The sequence below is a fragment of the Antechinus flavipes genome, chromosome 6 (genome assembly GCF_016432865.1).
Source record: "Antechinus flavipes isolate AdamAnt ecotype Samford, QLD, Australia chromosome 6, AdamAnt_v2, whole genome shotgun sequence".
Lineage (NCBI taxonomy): Eukaryota > Metazoa > Chordata > Mammalia > Dasyuromorphia > Dasyuridae > Antechinus > Antechinus flavipes.
In genome coordinates, this window is record NC_067403.1 from 218115702 (window position 1) to 218137932 (window position 22231).

At 35.5% G+C, this 22231-nt stretch overlaps 1 protein-coding gene across 6 annotated transcripts in view; it reads left to right on the plus strand.

Annotated features, from left to right (window-relative positions):
* The window catches only part of ANO5 (anoctamin 5), a 144791-nt gene that overhangs the window by 60605 nt on the left and 61955 nt on the right, over positions 1 to 22231 (plus strand). For 3 of the 6 annotated variants that reach the window (XM_051965629.1, XM_051965631.1, XM_051965628.1), the window contains 3 exons: positions 3226 to 3273; positions 11600 to 11641; positions 13751 to 13864. In XM_051965629.1, coding sequence (XP_051821589.1) covers positions 3226 to 3273; positions 11600 to 11641; positions 13751 to 13864 — 204 coding nt within the window. The remainder of the gene's footprint in view (positions 1 to 3225; positions 3274 to 11599; positions 11642 to 13750; positions 13865 to 22231) is intronic. The other 3 variants (XM_051965634.1, XM_051965633.1, XM_051965630.1) reach the window with 2 other exon arrangements.

The window sequence follows — 22231 nt, forward strand, 5'->3', positions numbered from 1 at the left end:
TTTAAATGAATCAAGTGGAAATTGAAGCTTCTTCTGTATGGCCTTTCAGCCTCTTTAATGTTCTAGAAGCCCCAAGGGTGGATGTATAGTTATACATGTTCCCTTGTATTGTTGAAACCATGGTGCCAGTCTCTGTGGCAGTAGATGCAGCCTACTAGGAGAAGTCTGATTCTTAGGATTGTTGAACAAAATTCATTTCTTCTTTGGAATGCTGTTTACTATCCTCTGGTCAGCCATAAAGTCCTGATTTAAAACGGGAGATCCAGGACTATGGTCTGCCAAGAAGCAATGTCAGGAAAGCTGAATGTGAGGTGGCAAGATCCTTTTATTTTTTTCTTAAAGAAAAAAGATCACTTGCTTCCATATATTTCACTGGATAAATTATATTGGTTTTCATTCAGATTAAGTCTAATAGCTGTTTCATTGGTAGAAGTAAATCCAACACCTGTTATTCTTTAATAGTTATTCTTCATAGATAGAAATTCTAACATTAGCATGCATTTCTGTTTAAATCCGCAGCCTGAAGTATGTTTGTAATTAATAAAATTGTACATGATGTTGTAGAAGTATGAATGAAGACTTTTAGTCTCCTTATTACAAAAGGGACTTATTTCTCATGCTTCAAAACTTTGAGACACTCATGAGAATGCATCTCCAATGTTCTCTATGATTTAGGAAATCATTCTGTGCTTGGCAGCCACTTCTTACTAATGATGATTTTATAAAATGAAATGCCACCCTGAGATCTACATTAGAGCCCCAAAGATCCCAGGAATAGCAGGAATGTATTAAAGAAGTTCACTGGAAAATAGTGTAGGTTTATAATCAATTTTGGAATCCTTGTAATATGGATAAGACATAGAAGGTCCAGCTTCAAAGAATGCCATCCCTTAGAATAACATCCATTTGTCACTTGCTTTTTTTTTTTTTTAATAACTTTTTATTGATAGAACCCATGCCAGGGTAATTTTTTTATAGCATTATTCCTTGCACTCACTTCTGTTCTGATTTTTCCCCTCCCTCATTCCACCCCCTCCCCCAGATGGCAAGCAGTTCTTTACATGTTGAATAGGTTACAGTATATCCTACATACAATATATGTGTGTAAAACCGAACAGTTTTCTTGTTGCACAGGGAGAATTGGATTCAGAAGGTAGAAATAACCTGGGAAGAAAAACAAAAATCATTTGTCACTTGTTTAAATGACAATTGTAGTTGAAGGTATTTTTTCCTCTTCCCTCCCTCACCCCAGACACTGTAAGTACAACTTTATGGAATTCTCAGAAATTTTCCAAATACTAAAAATTTTCCAAATAATTTTTGGAAGCTAAGTGAAGATAATTTTGTTAGTGTTTTCCCTAATTAGAGTAGCCTTAATTGAGTTTCACAAGTGAAATTACTTTTCAGTTTCTGATTACTTGGATCAATTACCCTGCCCCTTTCTGCTTTTATATTTTCTTGGAAGACATCATGCTGTTTCATGCAAGGAATTGTGGGAAAGGAGGAATTATAGACTTGATTGGAATAATGCTATGTCTTCCTCTGACTCATGAAGGACAAGTATAAGTCTTGGAAGTTCTTACCAGTAATGATGCATGAGCTTTAAAATGCAGAGGAAAGATCATAGAATGAAAAAGGGGTGCAGAAATATACTTTTCATCAAACATTATAAGAAACAGCTCTTAGAAATGCACCTTTCATTGAAGATTATAAGAAGCAGCTCTCAGAGAGATGATGATAAAGTGCTCTGCTACAGCCATCCATGAAAAAAAAAATGAGATGACCTAATTTATTTTCACAAACTTGTTTGTAGCTTGGAAAACAGTTTTCTTTTCCAAAGTGGGAAATTTTAAAGTGGCTGTGAGCATAATATCTTCCCTTTGAAATAATTTTAACCAAATTTTCTGATAATGACCTCTCAAATAACTTCTGCATTTATTCATCAGGTTCATAGAGAAATGCAGCTAGACAGAGTTGGTCCTGACCTTTAAACACAGATGTGCTAAATTGCCTTGTGTATTTGCATGATCAGGACTCTCTGAGGTGTAAGATGGCGTGACTTAGACATGCTATAGCCTTGTTTGATGTCCAATACATTTGGATTCATTAATGGAAATATATTATGGAAGGTCAGTGGGAGGTGTAGAAATTGTAAAAGATTTTAAAAAGCATATTCGGTGAAGAGTAAGCCTTCTCACAGCTTGATTATATTCTGTACCAGACTATTGATGCACCTACAACCTTTGTCTCTCATCCCTGCTTATATATTCCCTAGGGGACCCTAAACAACTTTGCTAGGTTTGACATGATTATCATGGAGAAAGGGGCTATAACTGAGGGATGAAGAATGAATATTGCTACATTTTCTTAATAATTATTTTGCAGATCATTTCCTCTCTCCCTTTTCAGTGTTGGTAATTTCTCCTTGTGCCATAATTTGCTGAATTCCTGCTGGAAACTCAGCTTAGCTTACACCTCACTGCATTTGTTATCTTCCTGAGGTGTGTTTTGACAACTTTGCATAGTAATTGGTCTGCCCATAGCACCATTCATGTGTCATTTTCAAAACCGGCTCTGCCCTGGGATCAGCTTAATCATATAAAGAAACTTTTCAGAGGTAAAAAGCAAGTTTGCAAGTCTTGGCTAGCGCTCACTTTTTTCCACCTTGACTACTTGTTTGGCACCGTGTTATGTACACCCCCCTAATAGAACCACCCAAAGCTACTTGCATGAGCTTGGAGTTCCCCATATGATGTGCATGTTGGAACCACGCATACATATTTAGCCCACAACTCCTGTCATTCACATACACTGGAAGAGGCTTCAAATATTTTTCACTCTCTAAATTGGCATTAAGTGTGTGTGTGTGTGTATTATAGACATACACACACATAAATACACAATTCTAAAGATACTTATTCTTTGTAATGTTAAAAAAACTGGATTTTGAGAAATCAATTAAAGTCTCTTTCAAGGTATTCAACTTAATCATTTCATGTAGACTTGTTGGAAACACAGATGATGAAGCACTTAATTCTTTTTTTTTTTCCCCCAAAGGTTCTAGCTTAAAGTGTTATAGAAAAAAACAAAAAGCTTTATCCCCACCTATGAGCTTCTTTGTTTCTTTCTATGTATCTTATGATATTTTTGTTGTTAAAATAAAGCTTTCCACTGCCTTTGCATCATCACTAACAGCATATATCTCTTCCATGATGCTACTGGCAGGGTCTAAGCAGCACTGAGACTACCTTGCTCATCTCTGATCATCAAGGGGTAAGCAACTATCAGCAGTCATACCTCCATGCATGGATATGAATGTGGTGTCTTCTCTTAATGGCTGGTGACAGTCTCTTGTCCACTTCACAAATATTTTCCAGTTCCTCCTATGTGATATTCAGGTGTGTACTGAATCATCTGAAAGAGTTCCTTTGTTTAAGGGAATGAATCTCATAGGATTCAGTGAATTTAAATTTGCATCTTTGCTTCACTCAACTGTGGTCCATTTGATGGTCCAGCAAATGGGTGATGGCTTTGAGGGTAAGGTGGGGATAAAAGCCTAACTGATTTAGAAATCCATTTGGAATATCAGTGGAGAGAACTGGAAAGTTTTTGGTTTTACACTCGTCAGCTGGTGACAGACTCTGGAAGGGAAAAGGGAAGAAGGGACGTTGGTGTGCTTTGAATTTTAACTATTATTAACATAGATGATTTTAATTCTTACTAACATACTGATTTTTTGACCTTCACGTGGTGAAAAGTGTTAACTTAATTGTATTTTAAGGATTTGCAGTTCAGTCAGTGGAGGTACCCTTTTCACTGAAGTGATCTGTCACAACTCTTCAGTGACCTTTGAGAGTTGAACCTTGTTGATATTTTGAATGCTGTGTTGAAGAATGTATTGGAGTACTTTTCATATTTCATGCATGGAATATTTTCTATTACCATAGCCTATAGGAAAACAATGTTATTTTGATTGTACATCAATGGCCATCTTTGTTGTGATATGATATATGTTTTGTTTTGTTTTTTTTAATAAAATTTGGTGCTTCTCTATAACTGAATGTGACCCAAATGCAAAAAATTTAGTGGTTCCACTATTTTATTTATTTAAGTTCATTATCAATGGCATTCTGACAGTGAGGAATAAACTTTAAAATATTTTAAAATGTTCTTTGAAATGTATTTTAGAATATTTAAAAATTTTATTATGTATAATGACTATATGGTTCCACTCTACTTAAATCTTGTTGGAAATCTTGTGCTATTTTATAAGGAAATATAATCCAGTTTATTTGTTAATTTGTACAAATTCTAATGCGTGGATTTGTATCTCATATGTATGCACATACACAGTGCAAACTGGGATGAAACAAATCAGGATACAATTGAAAAATGGGATACATTGATTTTTGCCTGTGTGTGTGTGTGTGTGTGTGTAGGTATGTGTGTAAGTTACATATCATTTTTCACTGACATGGTTTGTATGCAAGACAGCATGGTATAGAAGTTCAAAAACTGTCTGGATCTAGATGTGAGTTTAAGCTGTATGACACAAGAGTTGTTTGATCACGGGTGAGTCATTTACCCCTTCGATGCTTCAGGTAATTCTCAAAGGCAGATCACTGATGAGCTGTGGCTCTGCATAAGACAGGCAGATAGGAAATTTCTGCATATTCTATCTGCAATCAATGAAATCACAAATCTAGAACAAAACAAACAAAATTTTTTTCTTTTTACAGATAACATTAAATCCTAAAGCTTCTCTGCATGTAAATAACAATTTTATAAGATGTAAATACAATATATGTAAATACAAATTTATAAAAGCTACGAATCGAACATCATATGATTAGAGATGTTATAGAAAGGTCTTAGAGAGAAGAAACAAACACTGATCGAATCAGAGGTAGCTTTCTCATAAAGGGTTCTTTTTTTAATTTACTCTCCTCTCACTCCATACCACTCCCTGGTTGCTATTAAAAGGAAATCTGATTGTCAAACTGAGTCATCAGCCACAATCAAAAAGGGATGACTCACTATTGACCTAGTCAATGTTTTTTTTTTCTTTTCATTGTTTTCCTTTTTCTTTTCTTCCCCAGCTCCTTCCTCTGCTGATTCCCAAGATATTTTAATATGTAAACTTCTCAGGGTTACTCACAGTCTTAGAAGATGTGCCTCAAAGATTTCCAGGGTTTTATGATGGAAGCTTAATATTAATGTAGCTTCCATTGGATGTGATGTCAAGTCATCTTAGTGGTGCATCTCCAAATGATTGGAAAAGTTGGATAATAGATCCCATCAATCTCCCTTCACCAACTAATATTTGCATAGGATTGTTAAGGATTTCAAAACTTTCTTTAGAAGGCCAGTTCTGGCTCTGTTCTACCAACATTATGCTCAAGAATATTTGGTTTTGAATGTAGGTTTTTCTTTGTTTTTGTATCACGTTTTTAGTGTTATTACCTTAAAAGTCTATATTCTATTATTTGACAAGGGAATAAGCATTATCAATATATACCGGAAGGTATAACTTTCTAGGACTTATTAAATCTCAGTTGTTCCCATTTTACTGATGGGAAAACTGACACTCAAACTTGATCAGTTACAGCACTTGAGGGATTTAAACCTGGGTCCTTCTGATTAAAACAATCAATTGTGTTAATTAAGAGAAATAGCTAGGTAATACTTCATTGCCTTAATGTACAGAACATTGAATCTGGACTCAAGAACATCTGAGTTGAAATTCGGCTTCACACATTTACTAACTGTGTGAGTTTTGACAGGTCACTTCACCTTATTTGCCTTAGTCCACTGTGGAATATCTTTGCCAAGAAAATGCCATGGACAGTATTGGCATATTAGGATTCATGGAGTTACAAAGAATCAGTACTGAACAAGAGATCTCCTAACTACAGTTTAAAGTCTGGTCCTGTGATTGAGTTAATATCAGGAAATCCCATGTGAAAAAAACTTCTATCAATTCAGATCAGTATCTTCTGTCTGAGAGTTATCTGAGCACAGAGTCTTTAATTACCAGGGTCACATAGACATGTCAGAAGCAGAATGTGAAGCTAGGTTTTCTTATTCTAAGGCTGGCTCTCCATTATACCACACTCCCTCTTTACAAAGTCTCAGACAACTATCCTGAGGCAGTTGGGTGAGGGGGTGGGGAAAGAGAGGTGTTTCATTTTTCACACAACGATCACTAATTGGATGAATCTTCTTTTCGAGATACTGATAGAATTTTTTATATTGTCATTTTAGACTCAGGTTTTTCCAGTATATTGGTTAAATAGAACTTAGGTTTAAACCTGATGGAGTACCTTTTTATCCTGTTTTTGAGAGCCACATTAACAATTGAAACCATATAGCACTGAATTATTAACACTGAACAGATGCAACTAGAATATTTTTCTTTTTATTGGCTTTGAGAGTAATATACAGAGCCACCAGCAAAGTATTGACTATCTTCTACACAGGAAAAAGGAAGTGGGTGGGGAAGGGCGAATAGAGAGGTAATTAGATAGTCTCATCAGCAAGGTTCCTTTATTTTCTTTGAGACTGGGGTGAGAAATGGGCTGAGAGATTCAAGTAACCAAGATCTTTTCAGTGTGGGCAGCATAAAGTAATAGAGCATGGTATGCAGGGAAATTGTGAGATTTACTAGTATAGGAAAAATTTATGAGAACAGGAAAACAGCTCTCTCTCTGGTATGGTTTTCACGCAGAGGGATGGATACACTTAGATAACTCACACTCTTACCTTGGCTTCTGTGGTTTATGATTATGTGGATAAAATAAAATAACATTTTCATTCCCAACAGAGATAGGCAGATTTTGTTGTCACCTCATAAAAATACTTTTTAAAGAGATTCTGTGTGGTATGTGTTTAGACTGCTACACTTGCCACTAGGAAGAATTGGGTTCAGCCCCACTTCAGTCACTTACTAGCTGTGTGTGACATCTTTGGAAAAGTAGCTTTCTTACCTTAGTTTTTTCTTTTGTAAAATGAATGTATTGGAAAAGATGATCTTTAAAGTCCCTATCAGTTCTAAATCTAGTCTCCTATGAAAGCAAAAACATTACTTTCTCTTCTCCTCTCTTCAAGAGGATTTTTTTCCAATGGTTTTGGACTTTAATTAAATATGCTTTATCCAACTTAATTAAAAAATTAATAAGGTTATATTCATTTTAAAAGATTTTGCTCTTTGCTCTATTGTATATACTGAAAGTACAAAAAAAATAATTACAGCTCATAGCAAGTCATTAACCTTTAGTTCTTTAGTCTAGGCAATTCTCTTAAGATTGTATTCAACATAAAAGGGTGTCATGGGCCAAAATGTTCTCTTTATTTCCAAAAACAAGGCAAAAATATTGCATTTTAAAATTCTGGATAGATTCAGCCAGGGTCCAGGTAGTACTAATGTTCACTCCAATGTTTGGAACAAAGAAAATCCTTAACAGAACTGGCTGAATGAAACAATTCAAGGCAGAGAGGGTGACTATCTGCCTTGAAAGGACTTTCTTTATTCAGAATTTTCCTTTACCAAAGAATTGCCAAGTCAAGTCCCTCTCTATTTTTTAATAGAAAATTTAACCCTCAGTCACCTGGATTATTAGGAAAGGGCAATTTATATAGTCATGAAAGCATGAGAATCAACTTGGTAAATTCTTGACAAGATTTTGATTGAATCACAACATGCACTAAAATCTAATGATAATAGAGGGATGAGCCATTATGGATCTTATAGCCCGTGTAACTTTTGTCTGCATGTTTCTTAGATTTCTAGCCATAGATAAAATACTGGATCTGTAGTCAGGAAGACTCATCTTTCTGTGTTGAAATCTGGCCTCAAAAATTTACCAGCTGGGATGACTCTGGGCAAATAGTTTAATGCTTTTTGCTTCATCAGTAAAATGACCAGAAGAAGGAAATGGCAAACTATTCCAGTATCTTTGCCAAAAAAACAAAGAAACAAACAAACAAAAAAAACTTAATGGTATCGTAAAAAGTCAGAAAGACTGAACAATGATAACAAAATTTTCTGATATGAGCTAGCCTTCACTAGAAATCTGCTATTGACATCTTGCTGTGTCAGAGGATGCTGGTACAGGTTTTCATATCCAGGGATGTACAATCAGTCAAGAAAGGCATGTTTAGGCTATGGAACTGCCGTGTTTTGTTACTAAAAATATTCTTTGTCCCAGACATTAAAACAAACATTAGTACATGCAAAGATAGTTTTCAACATTCACTTTTGCAAAATCTTGTATTCCAGATTTTTCTCTCTCTCTCTCTCCTCCCCTAGATAGCGATGCATCCGCTATAAGTTAAACAATTCTAACCTATTTCTGTATTCATTATGCTGTGTAAGAAAAATCATCAAAAGGTTAAAAAAAAAAACACTAGAAGGAAAAAACAAACAAGCAAGCAAACAAACAGCAACAACAAAGGTGAAAACACTATGCTTTGATCCACATTCAGTTTCCATAGTTCTTTCTCTGGATGCGGATGACTCTTTCTATCCCAAATGTATTGGAATTGCCTTGAATCTCTTCACTTTTGAAGAGTCAAGTCTACCATAGTTGATCCCTGTGTTCTCTTGGTTCTGCCCACTTCACTTAGCATCAATTCACATAAATCTTTCCAGACTTTTCTAAAATCACCTTCCTCATCATTTCTCTTTCCCTCCTTTTTTCCTTTCCTCCCTTCCTCCCTTCCTTTCTTCCTTCCTTCCTTTTTTTCCTCCCTTCCTCCCTTCCTCCCTCCCTCCCAGGTACTCCTGACTTCAGGGCTGGTGTTCTATCTACTAAGCTACCTAGTTGCCCCCCTCATCATTTCTTACAGAAAAATAATATTCCTCTACATTCATATACCATAACTTATTCAGCCACCCCTTACCTGATGAGCAAGGGAGAGCATTTTGGACCATGACAGGCTTTCATGTTGAATATGTTACATATCACTTGCAGAAAAAGAAAGGAGGATAATCCATAGCACATGTGTATCCTCAAATGGAAATGGAAAATGGAATGGATGGATCCATCTGATCATTTACTTATTTGAATAAATTATATGATTTATATATATATATATATGTATATATATATAATTATATGATTATATGGACGCTAAATAACTGGAACACATAAGAAATGATGGAAATTAAAAAGAAAGAAATACAATCAAGGTTAATTTTTGGAGGGGCTATTCATTGAAGGGTTCTTAGATATTAGTTTTACTTAACTTCACCGTCTGTGGACAAAGTATCAGAAGCCCAGAACAGTTTGGGATGAAAATATTTTAGCACCCTATTTTCTATAGACACAGATTTCTTTACTTTAATCTGTCTTGGGAAGAAAAAGAACAGACCTAACTACCTCAGCAAATAGTCTAAATTCTCTTCATAGTTATCCCTACCTTTGTTGGAGAGGTTGGTTGGAAGTCTACTTGAATGTGTTTATCAAAGCTTGTTTAATTGCTCTCTGAGAATTGGTTATTGCTTTGCTGTTATTTAGTTTTTGGTAAGTGAGCCACTTCTAAACCAACATATTCAGAAGAATTTGTGCTGCAAAAGCCTTCCTGTTTTAGACATGTAGAATTTATACATTCTGTAGCTCGCATTTTTCCTGTTCTCTTGGCAAAAGAGAGACCACTAGAATTTCAGTAAACTAAACTCCACAGGAAATACTAGTGGATTAACACTTTCAGTTCCAGTCTCTCTGGCTGATCAGTTTAATCCTGATTTGATACTTGATACTGTTGCCCACAAGTAAGATCTGCCCATTCTCTTTCCATTTTCAGTGAATCTAGTAGCATTTATTGAAAAACCAGGCACCAAACTAATTAATTGCTATAGATACAAAGGAAGGCAAAATCTCCCTTTATGTAGTTTACATCCTAATGGGAGAAACAATGCATAAATAATTAGGTGGCACAAGATATTTTCAGAATAGAATGGAAGGTAATCTCAGAAGGAAGGCACTAGTAGTGGCAAAACAAAACTGATGAACTTTGGTTCCTTTCTGATGAACTTTCAGTTCCAATGAGATTTTGCAGTTCTGGAAATAAAAGGATAATTAAAGGTCATTTTTGATATAGAGAGACTATATTTAAGAGATTTCATGGAAGTCCTTTACTAGAATATATTGTTTGTAACATCCCTTTAAGATACTATTTTACCTTCTCAGGACATAGCATCTGGGATATGTAACAAATTCAATCAACACTGGCACAGAAAAATGAAAGATAGAGACAAGGGTAATCTGGAGTATAGAGTTTTTGAGAAAGTGGAGTCAGAGGCACAGGAGAAAGGGTTAAACCTTAGGGGAAAAGGATAACTATCTCATTGTGGAACTGGAAGGAAGAAGGGGGATCAAGGAAAAAGATTCTCCTTGAATCCTTGACAACTCTGACCTTCTGCCCATCCTCCTCAATGTCCACCAATTGAAAGGAGAGAGGCATGAGCATATGCTTAAAAAGTGACCTGGGTCAAAGGCCAGATAGAGAAGTAGATAAACAGAGTAGAAGAGATAGTGATGAAGAAAGATCTCTTGATGAAAGCTAGGAATGAATTGAGTAGTAGAGGTGTGGGAAAGAGGAATTGTCAGAGGGAATGTTAGAAATCAATCTTGAAACTATAACAGTTCTGATTGATTGTGAAGCCTAATGTATGCTTGTCCATTGAGTGGCTGAAATTGAGTTTTTAATTGAATTTTAAAATCTCAAAGCTATGGTGGTAGAATATATATATATGTGTGTGTATATATGTGTGTATATATATATACAATAATAATAATTAATATGCAATATTTATAATATATTTTATTATATATTATAATCCTATATTGTTATTATACATCAGTATAATACATAAGATATATGAGTAGATATATATGGATTATCATCATAGGTACTTTTAAATTTCTAGTTAAGGGACTAGTAGTGAAGAAGAGTAGGATTGCCTTATAATTATCATTGAACAATACTGCTACTTATTTTTGACAAATATCGGTTGTTTACCCCCATCTCTAGAATAATATATCAAAATTATAATTTTATACTTGGTTTCATTTTTCCTTGTAATTCCCTAGGCATTGCTGATTAACAAATGTTTATTGAGAAATTGAAAATATTTGAGATCTTTTCATATTCTTTTTCTTAGAGCCTTCTGTTTTTCAAACCATTTTTCAATAGTTTGCCTCTTTTCCAGGCACTCAATAGCGACTCTCTCCTCCTACAAAATCTTCCAGTCCCTAGGAGCCTCCAAATAACTTCAGAATTCTGCATTTACTAGAATGACCTCCTCCTTAAGGCTAAATGGATCCCCCAAATATTTCCACTTAATTCAGATTGTCTTTGTCAAGTCTTCCTCATGCTAGGTGCCAAAGATGCTACCATACTTACAATCCATTTTTTCCTTAACTGCTTAGTAGTGAATTTGTGGAAGTTATTTCAGAATAAAACAATAACTCTCGAGTATCAGCAAAGTGACTGAGGAAAGGCAAAAAGATCAAAAGAGGCGTGAGTGATCTTCGTGTATCTCGACCCTTGTGGTGGGTGGGCAGCATTTGCTAATTCTCTGTTGGTTGCTCCACAGACAGCAAAGAGATATAACCTGTTCCTGCGGCGGCGCCTTATGGTAATCCAGTATTGTTTTTACATGCTCGCAGTTTGGATGGCTGCAGTGAAAGCCTGCTTTCCTGGGTGGCAGCTCTGTTAGCTCAGCACTTCTCCTCCCTAGATCAGCCCCGTTACATTTGAGTGATTCCCATCACCCATTTCCCAGGCCATAGCCTTCTAAAATCTTAAAGTCATTCCAGATGTTTGCACAAGGGCAGATGTAATTCTGCTTATCCAGAGTCAGAGGCCACATTGTGGTTATTTTGTGATCAGGTTACTTTGCTGCCATTTAGCGCAACTGAAAACCTCTGAGTGCCAAAATTACCTTTTGAAATTATAGCCATGATGGGCCAGGTATCACATGGAATAAAGATCCCTGCTGTCCGGTGTTTTTTAGATGGCCTTAATAGTCTCAATGATGAACAGGCAAAAGGTCAGGTCCTTCTTCCATGCACTGGGGAATCAATTCCTAGTCCTAGTCTTCACCTCTTTCTCCCATACATTTTTATTTGGACTAGAAAATTTCTCCTAAGTGAAGCCAGTTCCATTTCTCCGTGGCAGCTAAGTTCAGTTGCTTATGTCCTTATTCACAAAAACATAGTATGGTTATCCAAAGACCATCTGTAACACAGAAGTTGACATTTTGGTCATATCAGGACCATTCTAATTACCAGTGCAAGCATATTTCCAATTTGGGAAAATTAAATGTCCTGACTTGGTTGGACATTATTTAAGTTATAGAAATAAAAAGCTTAGTTAAGGAGCTTATGAAATGAGCATGTTGGTTTAGTGGGAAAAAAATCATTGGTTTTGGAGTCAGAAGACCTGAATTATATAATTCCAGCCCTGTTACTTATTACCTATATGATGTTGGGTAAGTTTTTTCACCTATCTGGGCCTCGATAAAATAAAAAGGTTGGACAAGATCACTTGTAAGGGTCCCTTCATTCTAAATCTATGACCTAAGAATGACAATTCTACCCATTTCATCAGCCAGGTACCTGATTATACATTTGTTCAAATGGTCTGGCCACAGATTGTGCTTCCCTTTTATAATATAACAGCAAGGTATCTCAGATCAAACCCAGCAGTTTTGTTGCCAGCTGTGCGAACCACTTGCTAGCCGAGGAAAACCCACATCTATTCACTGCCTGGCCCTGCTAGTTTGCAGGGCTCTTAATGCTTTCAAAAGGAAGGAAGTGGTGAGTTCATGCCGCAAGTAAAATTTAATCCTGTTGGTTCTCTTATCACCCAGGAGAACTGAGCACTTTAGGCATCAGCCTGGGATAGGTTTTTGCTCACTTGAGCCATCTGTTTGGAAAGTGAGCCCTGCTTAAATAGGAGTGCATGGAGGCGTCCTGGCAGTTAGTGCTGTTGGTAGGCTGCCTGCTTTTCAGATATTAACTGTGCCTTCATTTGGTGATCTGCTTTAAAAACCATGAGAACAATTAAAAAAAAAAAAAAGACTCAGATGAAGAAATTCCAGTGCCTTTGGGGAAAAAGGGGTCAGAATTTAGACCAAATGCTATTCCTAATCCTTTTTTTTTATCACGTCACTCTTATCTGGCTTCAGTTAATTCCAGCAAGCATTGAACTGGCTTGATTTTATCTGATATACAATGGACTCACTTTGTCTTTGGGATCTAAAATATGAGCATTTTGAAGTTGGGGACTCTTGTGTCTTGTCTTCGTAATCCCAGTGCTTTATTGAATACAATAGGTGCTTTGTAAATGCTTTTATAACTGAATATTGTAGAGTGAAGCTAACTAATTCCTTGCTGTTTTTCTGCATTTCATTCTACATGTATACATGTATTTGGTTCACCTGTCCATATACATGCAGCATTTGGGTGGTGTGTGCATGTTACTCATATTACTCATGGTTCCTTCCTTCAAATTCCCTATGTATGATGTGAGAAAGAAGAGGAGAGAGACAGACAGAGAGAGAGAGAGAGAGAGAGAGAGAGAGAGAGAGAGAGATTGAGATTAATCAGTTCTATTGGTCTTGGGCCACCACTTTCAGTGGTGTTTCAGAACCACAACTAACCCTTAGACATTGCCTTCCTTTCCCTTTCTCATATGTTTGAGATATCCTGAGTTAATGGTGGATTCTTTCTATCTTCTACAGTTTGACAAACGCCAGCAAAGCAAGGATTCTGTTTTCTTCTGCGATGGAATACGACGGATTGATTTTGTACTTTCCTATGTTGATGATCCAAAGCAGGAAGGTGAAAAAAAGGTGGTAAGTAATTAGAAGAGTAACGAATCTAGAATTATGAAAAAAAATTATTAAAAAAATATAGCTTGTTCTAAGCATCTTTGTATGGGACAAGTGGTTTTTATTGGATTCTTTTCTTCCTCCTCCTTTTTTTCCCCCCTCTTTCTTCTCCTCTCTCAAAGGGCTTGCAATCTAATGGCAGAGATAACATGTCAACAAATATATATAAAAAAGACATATACAGATTAAAATAGTAACAAAAATTTTAAAAGCAAACAAAAAGAAACCCTTCACTACAATCGGGCAGGTCTGTGAGTGTACCACCCCATTTGATTCTCCACCTCAGCAAAGAAAGGTGGGAGATTAATTTTGTCAACTCTTCTCTAGGGTTAGTTTTTGCTATTATAATTATATAGCATTGAAAAGCATTTTTTTCAACAACTGACTAGGTTTGAAGTTCTGTGGGGCAGCCTGGATATGAATGGTAAAGTTAAGATTTTTTTTTTTTTTTTGGCTTGTTTAGAAAGATTTCATACTCTTGACTGGTAGATAAGCAGGATAGTTATATGTACTCTTCATTCTCATTTATTTAGGTGTTCTTTCTATAATACAGATCATTCATTCCTGCTCATCCTGTATAATTTTCATCTGTGTTTTCCTGGAAGTTTGCCACAGGGTAGGAGATAGCAGCTAGGGAAAAGTCTTTAGCTTATTACTTATGGTTAGGAAAAGTGAGTCAACACTATTCTAATGTAACATTCACCTTTTTGATACTTCCTTAATGTTGACATTAATGAAAGTGCTACTTTCCCTGTTCCTTCATCAAGATTTTAGAGGTGATTTTAAAGTGTCAATATCTATGGCAAAAGAGAATAAACTCTGGCAGTACTTGAGTTGAGACAGCTTTAGATTTATTTCAGTGATGGGCTGTATCTTTATTTCTGATTGCAGCCTAGTTCATTTTCGAGTTATTTATCACTAGGTAGCAGGGTGATAAATTTAGCCAGAATGACTCTTCACAATAGAAGTATTATGATCTGTGTTTCTTCAAGCAGTACATATCTGTAGTAATTGCATTGTCATGAAATAGTGTTTTTTGAGTTAACGAAATTCTCATTTGTTTTAAACTCTTAATATAGGGCAGCTAGGTGGCATAGTGGATAGAACATCAGCCCTAGAGTCAGGAGGACATGAATTCAAATTTGATCTCAGTCAATTACTAGCTATGTGATCCTGGGTAAGTCACTTAATTCCAATTGTCTCCCTCCAAAATATTTTTAAATTTAAATTTATTTATTTTATATTTTCTCCAGTTACAATTAAAACAGTTTTTTACATTTAAAAAAAAAAAAAAACTTTTGAGTTGCAGATTCTCTCCCTTACCCCCAACTCTAGCTCCCATTAAGAAACCATATTTGAAGTTATTCAAAGCATTTCCTTAAAAGTGATGTTGTGAAAGAAAACAGATATCCCATTATAATTTTAAAAAACCACCAAGGAAAACAAAATTGAGAGAGAGACAGAGAGAAAAACAAAGACAGGTAGACAGAGAATCCTTCAATCTATATTCAGATAACAGTGATACATCAGTTTCTTCTCTGGTTAAAGATAGGATCACAAATCCTTCAAAATAGGTATGATTCATTGTACTGCTGAGTCAATTGCAATGCAATGCAAAGTCATTTCTAGTAGGTCATCCCAGAACATCGCTATTACTTTGTGTACAGTATATTTCACTTTGCTTGAGTTGGTGGAGGTTTTTTTTTGTTGTTGTTGTTCTGAGAGCGTCCTGCTCATCATTTCTCATAAAACATATGAGAATATGCTACAAGTATTTTTGTACATGTAAGTCCTTTTCTCTTTTTGAAAAATCTATTTTGGTATTCATGCCTAATTGTTGGAATCCTAGTGATATTGTTAGATCAAACAATATGGATGAATTTATAACCCTTTGGCAATAGATCATAATATATTTTAATCATTTATCAATTGGGCATGGCTCTTTAAAAAAAATTGACTCATTTCCCTCTATATTTGAGAAATAAGGCCTTATCGGAGAAATTTGCTTCAATTTTTTTTTTACAATTACTATTGTTAACTGTATTTCTCTCTATTTATTCTATTATTTCTCTCTCTCCCTCTCTCTCTCTCTCTCTGTTTACCCTATCTTCAAAATTGGTTTGCTGCTGACCATTCCCTGCTCCAGTATGCCCCCTTTCTTTTTTCACCCTCTAGCCTTCCTACATCCCATGCCTTTCCTATTTTCTTGCAGGGGTATATTCATATTGAGTGTGTAAGTTATTTCCTTTTTGAGCTAATTCAGATGAGAATAAGGTTTACTCCCTCTCTCTTATCTTCCTCTCTACTGTAAAAGCTTTTTCTTGTTTCTTTATGGCAGATATTTTATTTTATTTTTTAAATTTTCAAATTAATTTTATTTAAAGAAACAGAATAAGAAAAAAGAAAAAACAGAAAAGGAATACAAAACAAAAGAGAACATTATCATGTGCCCAGCATATCAGGGAGGTTTCAAAATATAACAACAAATACCAGTTCAAGAAAGTATATATATATATATTAATAGAAGAAATTATATTCATGAGTGTCCATTTTTTTTACTTCCTTATAAATTGTTCTTTTGTTCTTTGCTGCATACCATTTTTACTTTATTCTTTTTATCCTCCCCTTTCATCCCTCCCATCAGTCCCAAGCAAGCTATAGTTAAGGGAGGATATAGTTATATATACATATGTAGATATATACATACACATATATATATATACACATGTATTCTCTCACATATACACATATATCTTTCCTATCTCTGTTGACCCTTTGCTTTAAGTTTGATCTTAATTTGCTTTGCTATTTAACCTTCCACCACACATGTATCCCTCCCTCATCTTCTTCCCCTTTGCTTCCCTGTCTGCGCATTCCTCCCCCCTTATTTCTTTATAGATTTTGGAGGGTGCTATAACCTTCATAATATATGTAGTATTGTCTGTTAAACCCATTCCCAATGTAAGGAAGTTTTCAAAACTACAAGCCCTCCTTGCCCCTCTAATGTGTCTGTGTCTATTCTTCCTCTATCTCATTTGTATGACATAATTACTACTTGTACCTTAACTCTGTCCCAGTTTTTCTTTTGAGCTATCATATTGTTGATGTCAATCTTAAACATATGCTATAAATTTCCCCTATTAAAAAAAAAAATAAATAAAACAATTTGTCCATGTTGAGTTCCTTGAAATTTGTCTTTGATATTGGCTTTTTATCTGTTAAATTTTCCATTAAGATCTGGTTTGGTTGATAAAAAGCCCTGAAAATCTCCAAATTCATCAAATGTCCATTTTTTTCTCATTCAGTATTATAGTTAATTTTCTGAATGTAATATTTTTGGCCACAGGTCTAATTCTTTTAATTGTCAATAGATATGATTCCAGGACCTGTGATATTTTATTTTTTAATTTTATTTATTTAATTTTTTTTTATTTTTAATATTCTTGACATTTATTTTGTGCAAAGTAACAATAACAGTTTATATTTATTTAGCATTTTAAGGTTTACAAAATATTCCTATTACATACACAACAACAGCAATAATGGCAAGTCCTACCATCTAGTGAGGTAATTTACTATTCAGCAGATAGATGACAGATAGATAGATAGATAGATAAATAGATATAGTGATATACAGATAAAGATATAGTAACTGAGAATCAAAGATTTTAAACAATTTCTTGGCAACAAATAGCTAATAACTGAGAGATCTGGACATCAAATGAAGGACCTCTGACTCTAAAACCTTTATTTGGGGGGGAATATCAGACTATCTATTTTTTTTTTTTAATAACTTTTTATTGACAGAGCCCATGCCTGGTTAATTTTTTTACAACATTATCCCTTGCACTCACTTCTGTTCCAACTTTTCCCCTCCCTCCCTTCACCTCTTCCCCCAGATGGCAAGCAGTCCCATACAAATTAAATATGTCCCTCTGATATTTTATTGTGACTGCTGCTAAGTTTTGTACAATTCCAATTGTAGCTCCAACGTATTTGAATTGTTTTTGTTTGTTTGTTTGTTTCTTGCAAAATTTTCTTTTTTGATCTGGGGATTCAAAATTTGGCAATGATATTCCTGTGTGTTTTCCACAAAGGATGTCTTTGACATCTTTTTTTCTATTTCTACTTTCCCCTCATGTTCTATCACTCCAGGATAATTTCCTTGCATTATTGTGGCAAGGTTCCCATTTAGGTCACAACTTTCAGGTGGTCCAATTATTATATTTTCTCTTCTTGATCTGTTCTTCAGATCTGTTGTTTTTCTTATTTCATATTCTGGTCTATTTTTTCATTCTTTATAATCTGTTTTGTTATTCCTTGGTTTCTCATAGCTTCACTGGCTTCCCTTTGCCCAATTCTAATTTTCAAAGCGGTACTTTCATCTTTGAGACAGTACAACCTTTTCTAGTTATTTTTTTTTCATAATCTTCTTGTTTTTCTCAGGTGGTTTTTATTTTTATTTTTGTTTTTCCTCAGTCTATCTCATTTGATTATTAAATTCTTTTTTGAGTTCTATGAGTTCTTTCTGGGCAGAATGGCATTTCACAATACTCTTTTGAGGTAGAAGCTTTTTTCTTTTTTTAACTTCAGTGTCTTCCTCTGAAGATAAACCCTGATCTTCCTTTTTCCCATAATATGTTTCTATAGTGGGGTTCTTCTTTGCTGATTCATTTTTCAAAAATAAGATGTATTAGTGTCAGCATTTCAAATCCTGGGATGAAAGTGTCTCTGGCTTCATTTCAGCTCTCCCCTCTGACCCAGGAACCCAAACTCTTCAAAACTGTTCCCTCCAACAAGTGCTCATAGCCAGTAGAATCCTGATCCGTTACTTCTGCACTCACGAGTGTGCTGATTCCTTCTCTCCCAGGACTGTGGTTTTGCAGCATAGCTGAGCCTGGTGTTCCTAATCAGCGGAGGTTCCCTCAATCTTTCCAGACTCAGACCCAGATTCTAGAAACAATCTGGGAGGTGAAAGTCTCTGTGGTTCCTGCTGAGGAGCTAACCACACCCAGATGGTCCCAGGTTCCCCACTTGGTGTTCCTGTGGAGTTAACCTAGAGCTTTCTGGTACTTCACATGGATTATTCCCTGGTTCAGGGTCTTTCTTCAGATCTTCTCAGTTTGGATCTGGAGGACCCCTGTTCTACTACATAAACCCATGTTCTCCCTGAGGGGCAAGTTTATTCTATTTGTGGGGAAACTTGAAATTTATGGGAGAACTTAAAATTTATCAATCTACTCTGCCATCTTTCCAAAATTCTCCCCTTATGGTAGATAATTTACACCATTCCACTTCTTTCTTTCCTTTTCTCTTAGTACATTCCTTTCGAATCCCTTAATTTCATCATTAAAAAAAAAAGATATTATCCCTTCATATTCAACTCACAACTGTGCTCTCTCTCTCTCTCTTTATATATTCTTTCAAACTGTGAGATATAGGAATATAAACAGATAAATCTTAAGTCCCCTATGAAATCACTTTCCTGATTACCTCCTTATGTTTTTGCTGAGTCCTATATTTGAAAATCAGATTTTCCATTCAGCTCTGGTTTTTTCATCATGAATGCTTGAAAACATGTTTCATTGAATATCCATCTTTTCCCCTGAAGGATTACACTTAGTTTTGCTCATAGGTGATTCTTGACAGTGATCCTAACTCTGTTGCTTTCCAAAATGTCATATTTCAAGCCTTCCGGGCTTTTAATGTAGAAGCTGCTAAATCTTGTGTTATCCTGAATGTGGTTCCACTGTACTTGAATTGTTTCTTTCTGGATGGTTGCAAGATTTTCTCCTTGACCTGAGAGTTCCAGAATTTGGCCATATTATTTCTGAGTGTTTTCATTTTGGGATCTTTTTCAAGAGATCAGTGGATTGTTTCAATTTCTATTTTATACTCTAGTTCTAGAATATCAGGAAAAATTTCCTTAATAATTTCTTGAAAGATGATGTAGAGGCTCTTTTTTTTTTTTTTAATCATGACTTTCAGATAGACCAATAAATTTTAAATTCTCTCTCCTAGATTTTTTCCCAGGTCATTTGTTTGTCCAATAAGATATTTCATATTTTCCCCTTGTATTTTCATTTTGAGGGTTTTGCTTTATTGTATCTGGATTTCTCACAAAGTAATTAGCTTCTATTTATTCAATTCTAATTTTTAAAGGAATTATTTTCTGCAGTGAATTTTTGTACCTCCTTTCCCAATTGGCCAATTTTGCTTTTTAAGGCATTCTTCTCCTCATTAGTCTTTTTTGTTTACATTTGTGCCAATCAATTCTTTTCCTAATTTTTCCTTTATCTCTTACTTGAATTTAGAATCCCTTTTGAGCTCTTCTATGGCCTGTGCCCAATTCTTATTTTTTCTTGGAGGCCTGGATGTAGGAGCTTGGACTCAGAAGATGATGTATATGTTTTGATCTTTCTTGTCATTGTAGTAACTTTCTATGGTAGAAACTTTTTTTTGTTGTCTGCTCATTTTCCTAGCATATTACTTGGCTTTCAACTTTTTGTTGCAGTAGGGCTCTGTTTCCAGGATGGAGCGCGCACTGTACCAAACTTCAGGGTTTTTATGTAGTTGCTTTCAGAGATCCTTCTAGGAACTGGATCATAAACACTCTTTTCTGCCCTGGAACTGAGTGTCCCTGCCTCACAGTAGCTATAAGATTTAGTGTGCTAAAGAAACAGAGTCCTGCTTTGCTGACCCTGGGCTTGGGCTGAGGCTGGGATTACATGCTGGACTTCCCCCCTATTGCCACAGATCTTTTCTGCTGACCTTCCAAGTCCTCTTTGGTGTCTGTGGGCTGAGAAGTCAGTAGTGATGCTGAGTCAGCTGTCCCTAGACCTTTTCCTGCTTTACTGGTGTTGAGTCTTGGCTAGGGTTGGGACTGGGCCTGCACTGGGACTATGTGCTGGACATCCCATCTCTACTGCTGACCTTCTAATTTGGCTTTGGCTGAAAATGTTCTACTCTGTCTTTTTTGGGTGTTCTGATGCTCTAAAATTTGTTATTTAAAAGAATTTGGAGCAATTTGGGGTAAAGATTGGGCAAATTCCTACTTAGTGGTAGTAAAGGCTCCATCATCTTGGCTCTGCTTCTCTCCAAAAATCTTAATACAGTGATGCATTGGCTTTGTGGCCTTGCAAAGTCATTTCATGTCTCTGGGATTCAGTTGACTTTTTTGTAAGAGGAGAAATTTGCAATAGGTGATCTCTAAACATCCCTCTTGGCTCTGAGTCCAATTGAATATTGAAAATATTAAGAGAGAAAAGGTGGGATTTTTTTCATGTACATTTTTGTGATAGGTTTTACTTAAGGAAACATTACTTTAGGGAACACAGTTTAACATTACTTTAGGGAACCCAATATTAATATTCCATTTTTATTCAGCCATGTTTTTGCATCAATATACAGATTCTCTTCTTTTAAAAAAAGAACAGATGTGGATTCTTCTATACAAATAGACCTTAATAACTAAGCTAATGGGAACATTATTCTTTTTGATGAGAACATGAAGAATCAATGTTATCTGAGGTCCAAGGAAAGCTAAACTTTTATAATGTGTTTTTATCTGAAGAGTTGCTAGAGCATAATATTTGATTTCCTTTCTGCAGGCTTGGGATAAAAATTATGGTTTATTTTTATTTTACTTTTTGTCTGCAATTGAAAGAGTGCTGGATCTGGACTTCCAAGACCTGAGTTTCAATTCCCACCTACCACCTACTATTTGTATGTTAATTTGGGCAGCTCACTCAACCAGTCTGGACTTCAATTTTCTAATCTACAAAATACAGAGTTATAGTAGATTACCTTGCAAGATCACTTCCAACTCTCAGCCTCATATGAAATTAATTGGATCTCTTTTCTTCAGTGGGACTTATGGAAACACAGGGGTCATTATGTCCTTATGTATTCTCCATTATTTATGGAAATGGATGTGGTAGACAAAGCATGTGGTGATCTGAAGAATACTATTTGAGATGTGTAGGCTTTGTATTAAATAATCATGGGATCATAGATTTAGGTATGGAAGGAATCTTCCCACTTCATTTACAGAGAAGGGAATTGAGATTCAGAAATATTAACATGCCTAAATGGCACACAGAATTAAGTATCTGGGATTTGAACTCAATTCTACCCAACTCCCAGTCTTGTATTCTGTCTTCTCTACCATATTGTATCCTAATCACTTGTTCTTTTTCTGTCTTTGCAATAAAATGACTTTTTATTGTTTTGGGGAGTGAGGATTTGGGGATTTAGAGGTAGAAGGGACCTTAGAGAATTGAAGATTTGACTCCCATTTACAGATGAGGAAACTGAAGCCCAATGTAGTGA